Genomic DNA, 16,629 nt, shown 5'->3' on the forward strand with positions numbered 1-16,629 from the left:
AATTTTTAAGTAGCATTAAATATTTAACGCATATATTAGTTGGACATATTTGAAAAAAGATTATACTAACAGTTAGCTTTATGTTGATTTTTTCTTTTATGTCTCATTTTGCCACGTACTTACTCAGTCTAGAAGTTTAGTAAATATCAGGCAGATTTTATGTCAAATAGCATAGATTAAAATGAGAAATAAAATCATAATTAACATGATTTGTAACAAAAGGTTAGCTGTTGCCAGTGCTGCTGCTTGCTGATATAGAGACCTGTTGATCAGAAAAAACCTGAAAGCCTGATGTAGGCATGGTTGGCAAGTTTTTAAAGTTAGTTGTGCTTCATCTGCCTGACGTAGTTAGTGTTGTAGCTTCATATACACTGACATAGTTAGTTCATAACACTGATGTAGTTAGTGTTGTAGCTTCATATTCTGGGATTCTAACCCAGTTAATATATTGTAAGGTTCCAATAAGCTACTAATGGCACCAGAGGAGATAAGTTGTTTTGTATTATTTTAAGTCTCACTAGATACAATGAATAAGTTTTACAATATTTTTTACATTTTTGTGCTGTATCTTGTGGCCATAGTAATGATCAATGAAATGCAATAACTTGCTTTAATATGCAAAGATAACTTTTAAAGGTGGGTAGCTAGTTATAAATAATTAAATTAGGTAGTTAAATATCTTTAGTCGTTATAAATTTACATGACCATTATTAAATTTTATTTATTTTTTAAAAACATTTGTTAAAAAAGCAATATTAAAAATTACAATCTAATAATGTTTCACAGATTAAAATACACGTAATTTATGACATTGATTCTTAAACGGTATTCGGATAATTACACATTAAAAGCTATAAAACAAAATACTTGTGTCTTTTTAATTTGAAGTCTTCCCAGACATTCTGGATAATTTATATCAATTTCCTTCTCTTTAAACATCTTTTCTAAATATTAGAAATATGTTTCAATTACACAAACCAATGTTCCCACTAGTTTCTGCATGCTTTATCCTATAACTTGGCAATCTCTCAACAGTGTACCTAATGAGGTTTTACTTGATATGGTAAAAGTTAAATAATCCAAAACCTCTGATAGACATGAAACAAATTATTGCTATATCTAAAAGTAACTACAAAGTCACATAAAGATTTAAATACACTTCTTATTTAAAAAGAATTTAGAACATACAGGCACATTCTTATGTTGACAAAATCAATTACAGCTTGTGGTGATGAAATTAAACACGAACAATCAAATTCAAACTAAAAGTGTGGACTAGTCACAATTTTGTATCAAAGATTACAAAATTTAAATTTAAACTAAGGTGACTCAGTAACTCTATCATAGTAACAAATTCGAATGTTAGCAGCAATAACGTAAAGATGAATAATTACAAATTATCACAGCTGACAAGAACTAAGGCAACATCCAAGTGGAGGGCAAAAACATGCTGTCTTACGATCCAAAAATCTCAGTTTAAAAACTATCTGGTTTGTATTATGGTCAAGAAATGGAAAAGGGAAGTTATAGTAAATGCTAAAATTAAAAACAACTGGTTAATTTGCATATAATAACTGTGCATATCTTTGAAGGACAATTTTCTTCCTCTTTATGTATTCAGTTTCTTTCTTCAATATGTTTCCTCTTCACTTTAGAATTTTTGGAATTAATTAAAAATTTCTGTTATTCTAAAAAAACATATGTTGTATACAATAATTCTAAAAAACCAAATGTTGTTGAATAGAATGTAAAGGAAAAACTGCTACTTTTATTTCTTTAGTAACATGAACATTCAGAATAAATATGAAATGATATGTGGTAAGGGCTGGTTTCAGAGCCAATCAGGCAGAATTTTTAGAATTTAGTGACATACTGAGCAACAAAATCTAGAAATGGCAAAACTTTTAGAATTTAGGACAGGAACTGGGAGCAGAATTTAGAAGAGCAGTAGGCAGCATAATTTAGGAAGGCACTAGGCAGCAGAATTTAGGATCCACAGAGATTGCATCAGGTGGGGAAAATGCCTAGTGCCAGCCCTGTGTATGATCCATTGAGATATATAAGGTGAATCATTTAAATTGCCGGTTTTCAATTTCTTTATTAATAAAAAATATTATTTTTTAAAAATTTAAAAATAATAATAATAAAATTCTTTTTTATAAATGCCTATCCACGTGAAACGATTAGAAACATTTTTGATATTTTCCATGCTTGTGTCTAGTGAAAAGTTGAGAAAATAAAGGGAACATACACATGTTAAGAAAAAGACTTCTAGTATCAGAAGTACAACATTCAAACATTATGTTTTCATTATCCTTCCAAAAGTTATCGAAAATGTAAGAAATTTGTAACAAAATTTCTTTAAGATACATCCATTATGTGTTAATATAATGAAGACATTTTTCATTTTGTCACATTTTTCTGGAGCCTTCTAAAATTGCGAGTCTGTAAATCTTGCCTTCAAATCCTTTTAAATTTTCCAAGTTGCAATGCCTAAAATCCTAAAAAATTAGCCCTGCCAATTCTGTAACAGGAAAAAAAGGCAGGAATAGTTTGGAAAAAAAAAATTAATAAAATCAGTGGGAAAAAAAACGTAAAATTAATTTTATAAGGAAAACTGATGTTTATTTTGACAATTCTGAAATAATTACATGGGAAAAATTCTTACCATGAAAAAAATTAAAAAGAAGAAATTTTTAATTAATTACATAGCTATTTTGCTTTCGCTATGAATTGTTTTGTAAACTGTGTTTTATAGCATTTATTATCTTATTTTTCAGATTCAAAATCCTGTATAATAAGTTGCCAAAACGGAAAGTAATGTCACTTTATAATATGACAACAAAAAAGTATAAATATTTTACTTTAATGTTATTTCTTAAGTATAATTTCAATATATTACCATTATTTTAGTTAAATTTATCAATGGGTTAATATTTTTAAAAAATTGTCAGAAAATTCCTAGATTTCCGAATAAAAAATTTTCTATATAAACTTATCTTAAAATCAAAGAAATGTTGATAAATCGCCAAATTTCAAGCCGTTTAATAAAAGAATTCACATCCTCAAAAGCGAAAAGTTGTTTAAGAGCTCTTCATTAGGAAAAAAAAAATGAAATAATTTTGAAATGCTTATGTTTGCTCAGGAACTTCAGTATCCCATCCTTTATATTAGATATAGGAATAAATTATAACCCATGAACACATTCACTCATTCAAAAGATAATCAGATTTGTCAGTGAATCGCCAAAATATTCCTCCAAAATGATAATTCACACTCAAAATAACAGTCGTAAAATCAAAACAGAAATTTCAATTAATTAAAATTAAGGACCTTCTGAAGATTTTGGCCGAAATTAAGGACTTTTAAGGACCAAAAATCAATTCCAAAAAACCTAAGGGCTGTACAAACCCTCCAAAATGACAAGATGAAAAACATACTATGGTATTTCATCATAAATTAAATCATACATATACAGAATTTATTCTTAGAAAAGCTTTTACTCCAAGGAACGTAAATTTTATTAATGCTATGAATTATTGGAATAATTTAAGTTAGTATTTTACGTATAAGTTATTTAGATTTTTATTGTAGAAATATATATGTATACATAATTCCAAAAATTTTTGAAAAACAAAATATAATCTTGTCTAGTATTTACGCACATTACTAAAGTCAGACACTTTCAAGATACCTAAAATCAGAAACAGTTATTTAAGTGGAAGTTATACATACATGACTAGCAGCTTGAGGTTGTAATCTGTAATATTTCATAATTTCTTGAAAACTTCTGTCTTCTTTAGTTACCTGAAAAATGAATGAAAATATAAGGTTTTCTTAATTAATATAAATTTTTTTAAATGTTCGAGTAAAATGAATATAATGGAAAAAATATATGTATATAATAATTAAAATTTTATTAATAAATATATTTCAATATAAGCTTATATTAAAAAACCTAAAACATTTAAGTGATAATAAATAAAATATTAAAACAAAATAGCATACTTTGCATATGACATATACTGCACACATAAGTAGTTGATCTAAATGACGATCACACATTAGATCTGTATGCTGCATCAGAGAATACTCGAAACAAGTCCAAATTTTGCGTCGTAATTCATCATCCAAGATACCAAGTTTATCACACAACTCTTTCAATCTAACTCCAGCAAGGTGATAGACCTAAAGGTAAAAAACAGGATACACTTTTTCATACACGTTAAAAATTAGCAAGATAGAATAGAATGCAGAATTATGTATTATACACTTCAAACAACCATGTTAGCAAATATGTGAGAAAAAAATCTTCTGGTACCTTTGACATTTTTTTGTCATGTTTTCTTAAATATATAATATATGCATCACACTAAAGTATACTTGAATAAATGTGCATGTGGGGATAAAAACCAAACCATATTTTCTAAAATAAATTATAACATTTAAAAATCCAATCTTGCAATTTTACAATAATAGTACAAAAATTATTCAATTTTCATTCATATTCTGTTAAAAAATCAATTCTTCAACAATTCTGAAGATATTAAAATCAATTCCCAAAGAGAAATAACATCTCACTGTATTTTAATACGAATGAAATTATTACAATAAATTTGTATACATATGAAAGAATTAAAATATTAGCATAATAATATCTGATATAGTGTTATTAGAAAAGCATGACCTTATGAAAATATTTAAAACATTAATTTTAAAAGCTAAATTAAAATGCAACACAACTCTTTTCATATAAATATAAAGAAAACAATATTTTATTATGCCACAATTAATTGTTATGTTAGACTTCCCTAATTATTGCACTGAAATTAAACACATTTGCTTATAGATAGCAATTCACAAACTTTTTGGAAATTGCATAAGCTCACGACTTTATGGAGGACTTTTTAGGCTAAAATGTTTTTACATTCGTAACATATGAGGAAAGTACAAAAACAATCTACACAGTTGGAAACTGAACTCATGATAAAATTCCAGAGTACAGTAATCAGCCACTACAAGGCTGCTTTCCAAAAATTGTATGAAAGAAATATATCAAAAATAGCATATGAAAGAATAAATGCTTGCTTTACTTTTTTATCAGTAAATTAAAAGAGCATGAAACATTACTGGCATAAGTAAACTAGCATTAGGTATAATAATAGATATCGTATTTGACGGCATATAAGACACACTTTTTTCCTAAATTTGGTCTCAAAAAAGTTACCTGCGTCTTATACGTGAAGATAATTGCATTCAATAATTGGTTATTTGGCTTTTACAAAATGTGAGAACTAAAAGAAACCACACTATTGAAACTTTTTTTCCTTGTGTGTGGCCATCTAAATAAGGGTGCGTCTTATATGCCAGTACGTCTTATATGCCGTCAAATACGGTAATTATGCGATTCCCATGCTAGAGTTTGGAAAAAATTACCCATATTTCTTATTCTGTCTTGTTAATAAACTAAGATGTATTAGCACAATCACTTTAGTAAAGTCACCAAATTTTTTTAATGTGCCAAACATTAAGCAAATATATAACAATTAGAAAAAAAAAAAAAAAAAAAAAATCAGGAATACTGTATTTGGCTGCAAAAGTGCTAAATAGAACAAGTGACTATAACTTATTCTCAAGGGATCGCCACAAAGTTTTCAGAATAACAGAAAGAAAAAAAAACTTTTGAGTAGATTTATTGATTGGGGTTTTAAAATAAAAACCTAACTAAAATGTAAAATATTCAAGATATAACTTTTTCCCGCAATAAATTATCATTCTTTTTCATCTGTTTAAAAAAAAACTTTCAAACGAAACTAAGGTGATTGTGCTAATAAGTTAGCATCATACTAATAAGAAATCACTGTTTAAAAAAAAAAAAAAAAAAAACTGAAGGAAAAGAATCATTGCTGATTAAACATTACACTATTCTTAAATCAAACAAATATGAATTCTTCCTTCCCACCTTAAATATTTCAGTATCTTTTGATAATTTTCACAATCCTGCTGTTAACCCCTTGATGTGTAATAGCTGCATCCTGAAACTACCAATTTTGTTTAATTCCCACCCCCTTCTTTCCGAAATTTTTAAGTGAAAACTGATTACTTATTATTTACCTCTAAATAACACCAACAGATGGCAGAATCATGCATTTCTTACATCATAGTACTTTAAATCGTATGCCATTTACAATTCATTTTCAATGAGACAAAATAACTTCCTTTTATAAACCCATTAGCCGCTGGTGTTGCGTTGACGCAACGGTCAAAATAAATGCGTATATAAATATAACTACCTAAGATATTTTATACCAGCAGATGATTTTGTGTAGGGAATATTATGAATATTATTTCTGTAAAAAATATTTGCCTTTAACAATCATTTTGTTTATAATAATTAATCTCATACTTTAAGCAAAATTTTCGACCAGGTATTTTTGCTGAAAATATTTAATGACAGAATCGCCAACTTTATGAGTGATCTATTTTTAGTCAAGGTCACCGTTTATCAGAACATTACATCAGTCAGATGTTTATATTTGTGTTGGGAAGCAAGGGAAAACAGGTGTTGCGCTGATGCAATGTCAGCGGGAAACGGGTAGTCAATCTCCTTTTTCACTCATTCCTTTCAATGTTCTGGTTGTTCAAAAATGCCTAGAACAAGGTATCTTACATTAGAAGAAGCCCTTCAAAGATTTTTTGATGAAGAAACAGATGATGATAATGTTAATAATGACCAGAATGAAACTGATATTGTTGTTATTCCCCCAGAAATTGCAGAAACTAGTGATGAAGAAGAAAGGAACGGCAATGTTTTAAATAATGATAATGATATTTTACCAAATGATACTGCTGGGGAAGTTGAAATTCACATAAGAAGTAAGTTTCAGCCTTCTAAAAGCAGTTATAGTCATACTAAAAAGTTTAAAAAGCAGAAGATTGAAATCTTGAAGTGGATAAAAAAGGAACTGTTAGTTATGTTTCAGGAAGAACATGAAGAAAGTGATAGAAGAGAAATTATAAAAGACAAAATACAAGGTAAAACTAGTGCACAGATTTTTGATTTGGTTTAGACATTTACTCTCTTCTTGCTGAACAGACAAATATATACGCTCAGCAAAAAAAAAAAAAAAAAAAAAAAAAAAAAAAAAAAAAAAAAATTTGCATCTGAAGCCTATATGAGAAGATTTATTGGAATATTATTGCTTGCAGGACATTATTCTTTACCTCAAGAAAAAATGTATTGGTCTTTTGATAAGGACATTTCTGTTCCTGTTGTATGAGAATCGATATCACGTTTGCAGTACAGAAATATGAAGCAGAATTTGCATTTGACAATAGTCAAATTGACAATACTGATAAATTATATGAGGTGAGACCGTATCTAAACTTACTAAATATCACCACTTTTTACTACTGGAAATATAAAGTCTCTTTTAGATTTCAGACGCGAGAATGCATTATTCCTTTTGCAAACTCCTATTGAGAGTGTAGAATCAGCCAGAAATAGATCAGCAACAGGAAGACCTAGTAAATTCAGCATTCAAAAACCATTGCATGGAGATGGTAGACATTTTATCGTAAAGTCCGTTGATAACAAAAGACTTTGTTCTAAAGAGTACCATAGCCAGACTGTTTATAGATGCAAAGTATGTAATGTAGCTTTACATCATGATTGTAATCAACCTTTTCATGCTTGAATCTTTCAACTGAAATAATCTGTATTTGTAAAAGAAATACAGTCAAAAGTCGTTAATCCGGACTCATCGGGACTTCGGCGATTAGGGATTATCGATTTTTCCGGATTATAGATCATCATTTTAAATCTGGTAAGATGGCATGCAGAAATTACAAAATTAAAAATATGAAACCGTAATTTATGAAATAAAGAACAATTATGATCTAAAGGGTATCAAAATTTACAAAAAGAAAAAGCTTAATATTTATTTGTTTACTTTATTAAACATTTCTTTCAATGTAAGTTGCTTCGTTTCATGTGATAATACTTTCTCTTTAATTCTATTAAACAGACATAATTTCTTGTTTAGTTACAAAGTTCCGCTGTTCAAGTCCTATAATTGCTGTATTGAGAATACCGACTAATTTGTCAATCGAAATGTTTTCGTTTTCAATAACCTCTGAGTCACTTTCTTCACTATCCGAAGCGAATTATAATGATGAGGAACTTGATTTAAATCATATCAAAGACGGAGTACATTGAAATGAAATACTACACTTAGTACGGAATTATAAACCAAATAAAATAAAAATATCTGCCCTGAAGATAAGGATAGTGCTGACAGATCAACTTTCAATCTGCAGTGTGAAGTTGATAAACAGATTTCGGATTTCAAAACATACTTTCGCTTTGTAGATACAAATTACATATTAGTAAATATATATCGGAAATTCTATTTGACATAATCTTTCTAATCTATCATAATCTAATAATGACATTTCTGCCCCCCCCCCTCTGCCGCAGAGCAGCAGCGTGAAATTGATAAACAGATTTCGGATTTCAAAACATACTTTCGCTTTGTAGTAAATATATATGGGAAATTCTATTTGACATAATCGAAAGTTCAAGCTTACTTTTATAAAATTGCTCTAACAGTCTGCAAAAAATAATAAGCCTGATCCATTTCGAAGATTAAGGAACAACGCAATCTGCAACATTAACTGAATTAGATAACTTTAGCTTAGCGTATAACTCCGTTACACATTAAACGCGCATGCGCACAAACATATTCGCAGCCGTAAGGGTCTTACGCGCTCTCGTAAACGCCTGTGCGCATGCGTGATCGCGACGCATGCGCAGAAAGTTTGTAGCTTTGAGGTCCGGATTATAGATCATTCCGGATTATGGGTGTCCGAATTAACGACTTTTGACTGTACAATGTATATTATAATATTAAATTAATTACAAGTAAAGTAATTTGTAGATTTATAAAATGTTATACAGCTAAAACGTAATCCTGCGCTCCACTCAAAAGAAGCATCACACAAGTACAATCCTACTCACTAAACATCCGTACTCTTATTCCGCTGACGTTGCGCGAACGCAACACTCGCGTTTTCCCACAGGTAAGAGCATTTTTTTTTTATTTTCAATGTAAATTTATGTTATAAATGCTTAATTTAATATTTGTTATTATGTTCACGAGAAAAGAAACATTCCTTGCAGTTTTGGCGGTTAATGGGTTAACATAAACAACTCTAAATTTCAGAAATTATTCATTGCACATCATTTTTATCATCAGCAATAAAAAATATAGCAATAATATGTGAGCAACTTTTGTATATTTATGACATTTCCTTTGTGGTTTCATTGCACCACCACTGAGGACTACAGCACTGACCACTGTGAACAGCAGATGTCAGCACTCCTGGAATAAACACAGGTAATGTTTGCTGTTGTTTAAATAGGAGTATTTTTTTTTTTACTGGATATAGAGAAACGGAGACCGAAGTCACATAGTAATTTTATTAGTAAACAATATGTGCACCTACTTGGTGAAAATGTGTTTTGCTATTTCTTGTAAAAAGGTCTTTCCTTTCCAAACAGTTTTCTCTTTGCTCAACATGCTTGCTTTCTATGCTAGCATTGGGATTTTACATATTATTTTGCATGAATTAAATATATTTTTTTAATAACTGAAAACAGCAATCATGTAAAAGTTTTATTGAAATTTAAAATACTTCATAAACACTTGTTTTCTACAGCTGAAATTTAAAATGCCTTGCATAGGGCTAGGAATAGCTGAGGCATAAACTTTAATTGAAGAACTAACCATCAAATATAGAATCAGCAGTCTCAGAGGATAAAAGTGAAGCAGAGGGAAATCCTCTTTTATCCCCCCATCCCTCCTGCTTATGAAAGCAATTACCAATGAGAAAATGAGAAAAATTTACCAGGTCCTTCCAGAAATAACGCAGAATAAAAGGCAAAACGCAGTAAAATCAATTTACGAATTTTCTGAGGCTTATGGCTTAAATGAAGAACTTGCATCTATTGATGATCCAAAAAACCCACTGATATGTTTATGCTCTTTATTACTGTTGCATTCTTAGAGAAATTAGTTTTTAAAACTAATTAATATGCAATTCAAAAGGGTAAGCTTTTTTTCACTTACAACTCTTCAAGATATGATGACTTTTTTCCAAGATACATATTCTAATGTCCTAAGCTATTGGGATTTTTGATCAAGTAATGCAATATTGTATGAATCTTATGTGGCAAAGCAAATGGCAGCAGAAAAAAATATGTATTTTAGGTAACTTGCATTTGATCAATAACAGCATAATAAACAGCCTACATAAAATGCAATTTTTAAATACCAATTATCTTTTGAATTTGCTAACTTTTTCATTTACTGGAAATGTGTATGGAACAAGATAAGTTTCACCTCCTAATACCTCAGTAAGTTTCAAAGTCCTAGATGCATGCTGGTTTCACAGTGCAACCACCATCCACATATGAATGTGGCAGCAAGCATAGACTTTTTTCATTCCTATATTATTTGTCTCCAGAATCATAACATTTGATTTCTAGAGGGTTTTATATATATATATATATATATATATATATATATATATATATATAAATTCATTAAAAAAAATCAAGTGCATCAAAAGGTTAATATATGCTTATAGATGTACCTTGATCATAAAATTTAATTTTATTCATCTTCCTTTTGTTAAAATGTATTCCAAAAAGCGACATTCTTTACATATTTTGTCGATTTAAAAATACTTAATGTTCATTTTCCTCCTTGTATAATTGAATATAAATTCTTTACCTTGTATTCTATTGATAAAAAATTTACATAGCAGAAATATGTATAATAAAATTAATATTAAAATTTACCTTTCGAAAGAAAAGTCCCAAAGATCCTGTTCTTTTAGGTTTATTCGAAGTTTCGGATGAAACTAATTTTACTTGTGTACTTGTAACACTTGTCTGGGAACTTGTGCCAACAACAGTTGTTGTTAAAGGTTTCATGCATGTGATAGATTGATTAGCTTGGGATACAGGAGATCTTGTAATATGTGCTGGCAGATAAGTAACACCATTATCACTTTGAACCTCTATAAAAAATGAAATTCATAAAAGTACAATCACTCTAAATAATGACACATAGAACTTTGCAAGAATACAAAAATATTTAATGTAATGTCTTACTTCCCATTAGAATCACAAGCGTATACAGAATCCTTATAAAGATTCTATATACAAATAATTGTGCTGCTTATTTTAAAGATTAAAATCTATGTAAATGTCTTTGAAGTAATATTTTCCATTTAAAAGATTTTATATTTTGTATTTTGTCTTGTTAATTTAATGAAGAATGCATTTTAAAGGTCTTTTTCAGACAATTCGGGAACACTTAAATTATTTCACATCATTTTATTGATCACAATATAGCAATTACTATTCATATCACTGAAAAATTACAATTCATTTAAATTTTATAAAACCATTTTCTGAGAAAAATTTTAATTTAGACTAAATAAATAAGTTAATAAATAAAAGCTAATAAAGAAATAAAATGCTTTTTTTAATATGAGAGAAAATATAGATACAAATACAGAACTAATTACTTGCTTTAATGAAAATCAATGACCTTATAATTTTCATGAATAATAAAATATTTTCCTATGTATTTTATACTAACATTTTACAATATTAAATACTTCTTAACTCAGAAAAATTTCCAAAATATCTGGATTTTTCCCATTTTAATTTTAACAACATTTCTTCAGTTTGAACTAAAAAATAAATTAAATAAATAGCAAAATATTTGTATATACAAGTAAAGAAACTTATTAAATGCTTTTATGGATAAAAGTTATAAAATTTATTATTATTTTGAGAAAATTCATGTAGAAAAATGATTTTTTTGTATACACATTCTTTTACATGCCTTTCACAATAAGCAAAAATTTAATAATGTAAATATCATATTCGTCTTTAAGAGTCTATAGCTTCTTAATGCAAAAATTCAAAATATTAAAATTCAAAAAATTACAAATTCCTTTTTACGAAACAATTCTGCCACAATATCTTTTTTGGGAAGAGCTGTGATGCACTATTTCATATCATCATAACATATGCAGAGTTGGCAACTTTCCCAATTTAGGCAGGAGACTCCCGATTTCCGACCGTTCTTCCACCAACCTGATTTTACAAGAAATTTCACCCGGCCTTCTCTTAGTCTTAAAATTTCCCCCAATTTTTATATAGCTTGGCTTAATACTTTATTATCTGCACCAAAAGAAGAAATTTTTGGCATCTGAAAGCACTTGGTTTTTCTCTATATTACATATAAAAAGAAACCAAAATCATTTCATCAATGAGAAATTATGGTATACTTCTGTTTTGCGAGCGACAGCACATGTATCCGAAAAGTGTAGATGAAGACATTAATCTTGAAAGAAGTTCTCAAAGAAAGGAAAAAATTAAAACAGTTTCAACAGCTGCGTAATACTGAGTTAAGAAAAATGTTGAAACATATGTGCACATGCTGGCTCTCTTTAAAGAAATGTTTATCTAGAATCTTCGACCAATGGAACCCACATCTTGAATTTTTTAAAGAAGTAAATGCTTCTAGAGTTAAGATACAAAAAACTCTCTTGAAAGTTATAAAATACCTAAAGTAGATGGAGATGTGGTTATTACTTTCACTGTTAAAAATAGGTTTGAAGAAAATAAATAATTTCTTCCCATGTGAACAATTTAATTGGCAGTTCTCAAAATAATACTACAAAATATAAGCTTAGCTGATACAAATTTCTCTCCCCCCCCCCCAAAAAAAAAAAAAAAAAAAAAAAAAAAAAAAAAAAAAACTCAACAAGGGAAACATTTTCCAACTACTGTAAATTTATCTTGTGAAGAACAAATAGTTATATTTTTGCTTTCGAAACTTAACAAAGCTTTTTGCTTTTTTATACAATTCATTTTGCCATCATTCAATGCACATTTTGCAATCAATGCTTTATGATCTGTTTAAAGACATTTTATCAAAGCATGTACAAGCAACCTCTGTCTTGTAATTCTATATATGGTGTGATTTATAGTGAAATAGAAAATCAGAAGAAAACATTTTTATCTCCAGTGTGTGTGACTGTTTACTGGAAATTCTAAAGATATGCTCTTTTAAATATTTTGTGATACTACTGTTGAATTGAATTTTATGGTTAAAGTGTGAAGAACATGATATTTAATAAATAAAGGTAACACACAAACTTTTTTAAAAAAAGTGCCCCTTTGGGCATAATATAAAATCTGAAAGCTTTAAGAATTATTATTATTAATATTATTATTTTGTTAAAAGATGCAAATAATAAAAATGTTTCTTTACATGTAAGTATTTGTGTACTGTTTGCATTTACAAATAAGTGACTATATAAATTCATCATTAAAAAGTATATTTTTATCATTTAAAAAATCTTTTGTCATTGAGTAAAAATATCCCGATTTCTTAAAAAATATCTTGAATTTTTAGTGTTGTAGGGTGGCAAGTATGCATATGAATTCATTCTTCCCCACTCATTTCTCAATGCATCCTTTTTCTCAGGCTGCCCTTCCCTAAAATGTTATTCACTGTTACAATACTTCACATATCCAAATTGTCTTATTTATTGCATTTCTTCTAAGTTCAAAGATAATATAACTTCAGTCAAATGTCTTGCATAACCTTGCAATAATAATGACAATAAGAAAGACATTTAAGCTGCCCTGATCAATATGATGGTTAGTGGCGTCAGTTTCTGCTTTATTGGGGTCTGGTTCAAATTCTACAAAAAGTGTGAATGTTTGTAAATATCCTTACTACATGGCAGTCTTTAAAATATTATCCTTGAGAGTTTCCTTGAGAATTTGGGGTAGGGGAAAACCTTTGGATTTGACTCTCAAGATGACCATCAAAATTGGGATGGAACTGACAAAAGCTGTACAGCCAAGGTATAAGTTACCTAAGGCCTGGATCAATACACACATTTTCTTCCTCTTTGCCATGATTAATTTGTAGACCTAATATGAGCAAATATCCCAGGATCAGGAGGGTAAGTAACAACAGAAAAATTTAACCTGGAATCTTACACAATAGCTCTATCTTAAAAAATCATCAGCAAAACTTGAAGAAACATAATACTACACTGCTAAAATTCTAAGATGAAAAACAGAACTTTAAACTGTTGTAAAATTCAACTGCTAAAATTATAAGGTGAAAAACAGAACTTTAAATTGTTGTAAAATTCAATCTCAAGCAGGAGTTGGGCTATTAAAAAAAAGTATTTGCAGTTCATGATAACCTTATAAGGTACTACCACCTTCTTAGCACGCCTTCAAATTGTAGTGGTCAGCACACCTGACGCGTATTCGAGAGGCCCGTGGTTTGAGTCCCGGTGAAGGTGCTGCTAATTTTTCACCTCTCCTGTTTCGAAATAACCAAATGACTTTACGGTAGCGCCTGAACTAAAAAAGGTGGTGAATGATGATTCTTCACCACCAGGATTTGGTGATTGGGTCCCCTAAAACCCCAGCTGCCCTTTAAAAGGAGGAGTATATAAGGTATTTCTCCCGCCTTCTTAGCATGCCTTCGTAGTATAGTGTTCAGCAAATTCAGCGTGTATTTGAAAGGCCAGTGATTTGAGTCCCGGCGGAGGCGCTGCTCATCTTTCCTGTTTAAAAATAACCTAATGTCTCTACAACCTGACATAGGTCCTTCTTTTACAAGCAGTATCATTTAGTACTGTGACAACATTTTGAAAAAAAATCCTTGCTTAAAGAAAGTAAAATGCATAAAACTAGGGCAACAACTGTATTGCCATTTACTTGGGAAACAAAGTACAAAAGAGCATACAATTTCTTATATAAGGTTTATTATATATTTTAGGAAGAGCAAGGCAAGCTTTAAAGTAATTAGACTTCATTTAATTTGTTATGCTTCATTTTTGTAAACAAGGAATTCTTTCATCAAATCCGAATTTAATTTCTAATGTTATGTTTCCTACGACCAAGCATTTCAAAACCTGAACTCTTCCATACGAACATATAAGACTCATTCTACACACGCATACATTTCCAAGCGTTTCAGACTACAGGGACATGTGCAATTAAAATCTCTCTTTTACCAAGACTTTTCAAATAGAATTCTCAATAGATAACTTTCATACGCATAAGTTTTCGCTTCAAAATGCTTAAATTTAGAACTTACGTTGCAATATTATTGTGACATTTCGACCAGGACTCATAATTGGGTTATTTATAACTGTAGTTTCTGCAGCTGAAACATTATTTGAAGCTGGTTGAGGAGTGGTCAAAGTTACATGACCCGATGAAGTAGATGATGTAGTTGCAAACAATCTCCGTCTGGCACTCGACATACCAGAAGGCGTGGGTGACTGGAATCTTTCACTGAGTCCTATAGGTGACTGAGGATCTACAAAGGAAAGAGAAGCCTCAAATTATGAATATTAATACCAGAATTCTTCATAAGTTTGCTCAGATTATATATCTTCTAATATGTCAGCAGAAACTTCATACTTAAGACTGCAAATTCATAATGAATACAGCTTTCTTGGTAGAATTTGTTCTTCGTAGACAGTAACATAAGACTTGATATAAGTACTAAAATTCTCAAGTATGTTTATTAAGTTTGCTTTCAGTTTACTTTAAATTCTCACAGTTTTGATATAGCGGTTTTTATTTTTAAAATCCTGTATAAAAAAATGAAAAATCAGCTATTGATTTTTTTAATATTATCCGCTCTTCTATTTTTCAAAATTTCAACAGTAAATTATTATTATTTACTGTGCTAGTTATTAGAATTATTTTCAGAAAAATTTTACTTGGAATATAATAATTAACTCATCACTTGTGATTTAACTCTGTAAAGCCCCGACTTATTTATAATATAATATTAGGTAACAAAGCTGTGCAGCTCAATATATGTATGTATGTGTGTATTTATATATATTCACACACACAAAAATTTACTTGTTTCTAGTTACACATTTTCCAGGAGCATGATTAATAAAATCTCAAATATATATACGATCTTGAAATATACTTTCAGTAACAACCAACTGCTGCACAAATAAATAAGATTGCAATTATAAAATCCTATTAGTAATGTAAAAACAATAAAATGTACTTACTTTTCCTCTCACTCGTAACACGACGAACAGCTGGATGAGCAAGGGGAGATGATACTAATTGTGAAGAACATGTAGTTGTTGAATTTGGAGGTCTTGGTAAAGAAACCTATGACAAAAATTTTGATTTGCAAAAAATTCATTGTGAAAAATTAAACATATATGCATACTTTTTTAAGACAACAACAATGATTATAAACTAATCTAATGCTGTATTTAATTTGTAGATGTTTAAACTTATTGATTTATTCATAAATGTTTATTGTTCATTCTCACACACACATACACACACCAAAAGAAAAAAAATGCTATTATACACATCAATTAAATTTCTTAAAAATTACAAATCTATAAGAGATCATTTTTTCTATAGTTTATCTGATTTCCTTATCAACATATAAATACATACTTAAACATACAAATATAGGTACTTATGCATTATAGTATATGATACATAAGTACCTATATTTGTAT

General features: G+C 29.2%; 1 protein-coding gene across 1 annotated transcript in view; it reads right to left on the reverse strand.

Moving 5' to 3' along the window:
• LOC118203319 (retinoblastoma-like protein 1) overlaps positions 1 to 16,629 on the reverse strand; it is a 78,582-nt gene that overhangs the window by 16,792 nt on the left and 45,161 nt on the right. The window contains exons 15-19 of the mRNA XM_085827590.1: positions 16,159 to 16,264; positions 15,216 to 15,440; positions 10,865 to 11,085; positions 4,009 to 4,188; positions 3,736 to 3,807 (exon numbers count right to left, since the gene is read on the reverse strand). Coding sequence (XP_085683716.1) covers positions 3,736 to 3,807; positions 4,009 to 4,188; positions 10,865 to 11,085; positions 15,216 to 15,440; positions 16,159 to 16,264 — 804 coding nt within the window. The remainder of the gene's footprint in view (positions 1 to 3,735; positions 3,808 to 4,008; positions 4,189 to 10,864; positions 11,086 to 15,215; positions 15,441 to 16,158; positions 16,265 to 16,629) is intronic.

Source organism: Stegodyphus dumicola, chromosome 1, assembly GCF_044657685.1.
Source record: "Stegodyphus dumicola isolate Sdum_Otavi_A_Nest chromosome 1, ASM4465768v1".
Classification (NCBI taxonomy): Eukaryota; Metazoa; Arthropoda; class Arachnida; order Araneae; family Eresidae; genus Stegodyphus; species Stegodyphus dumicola.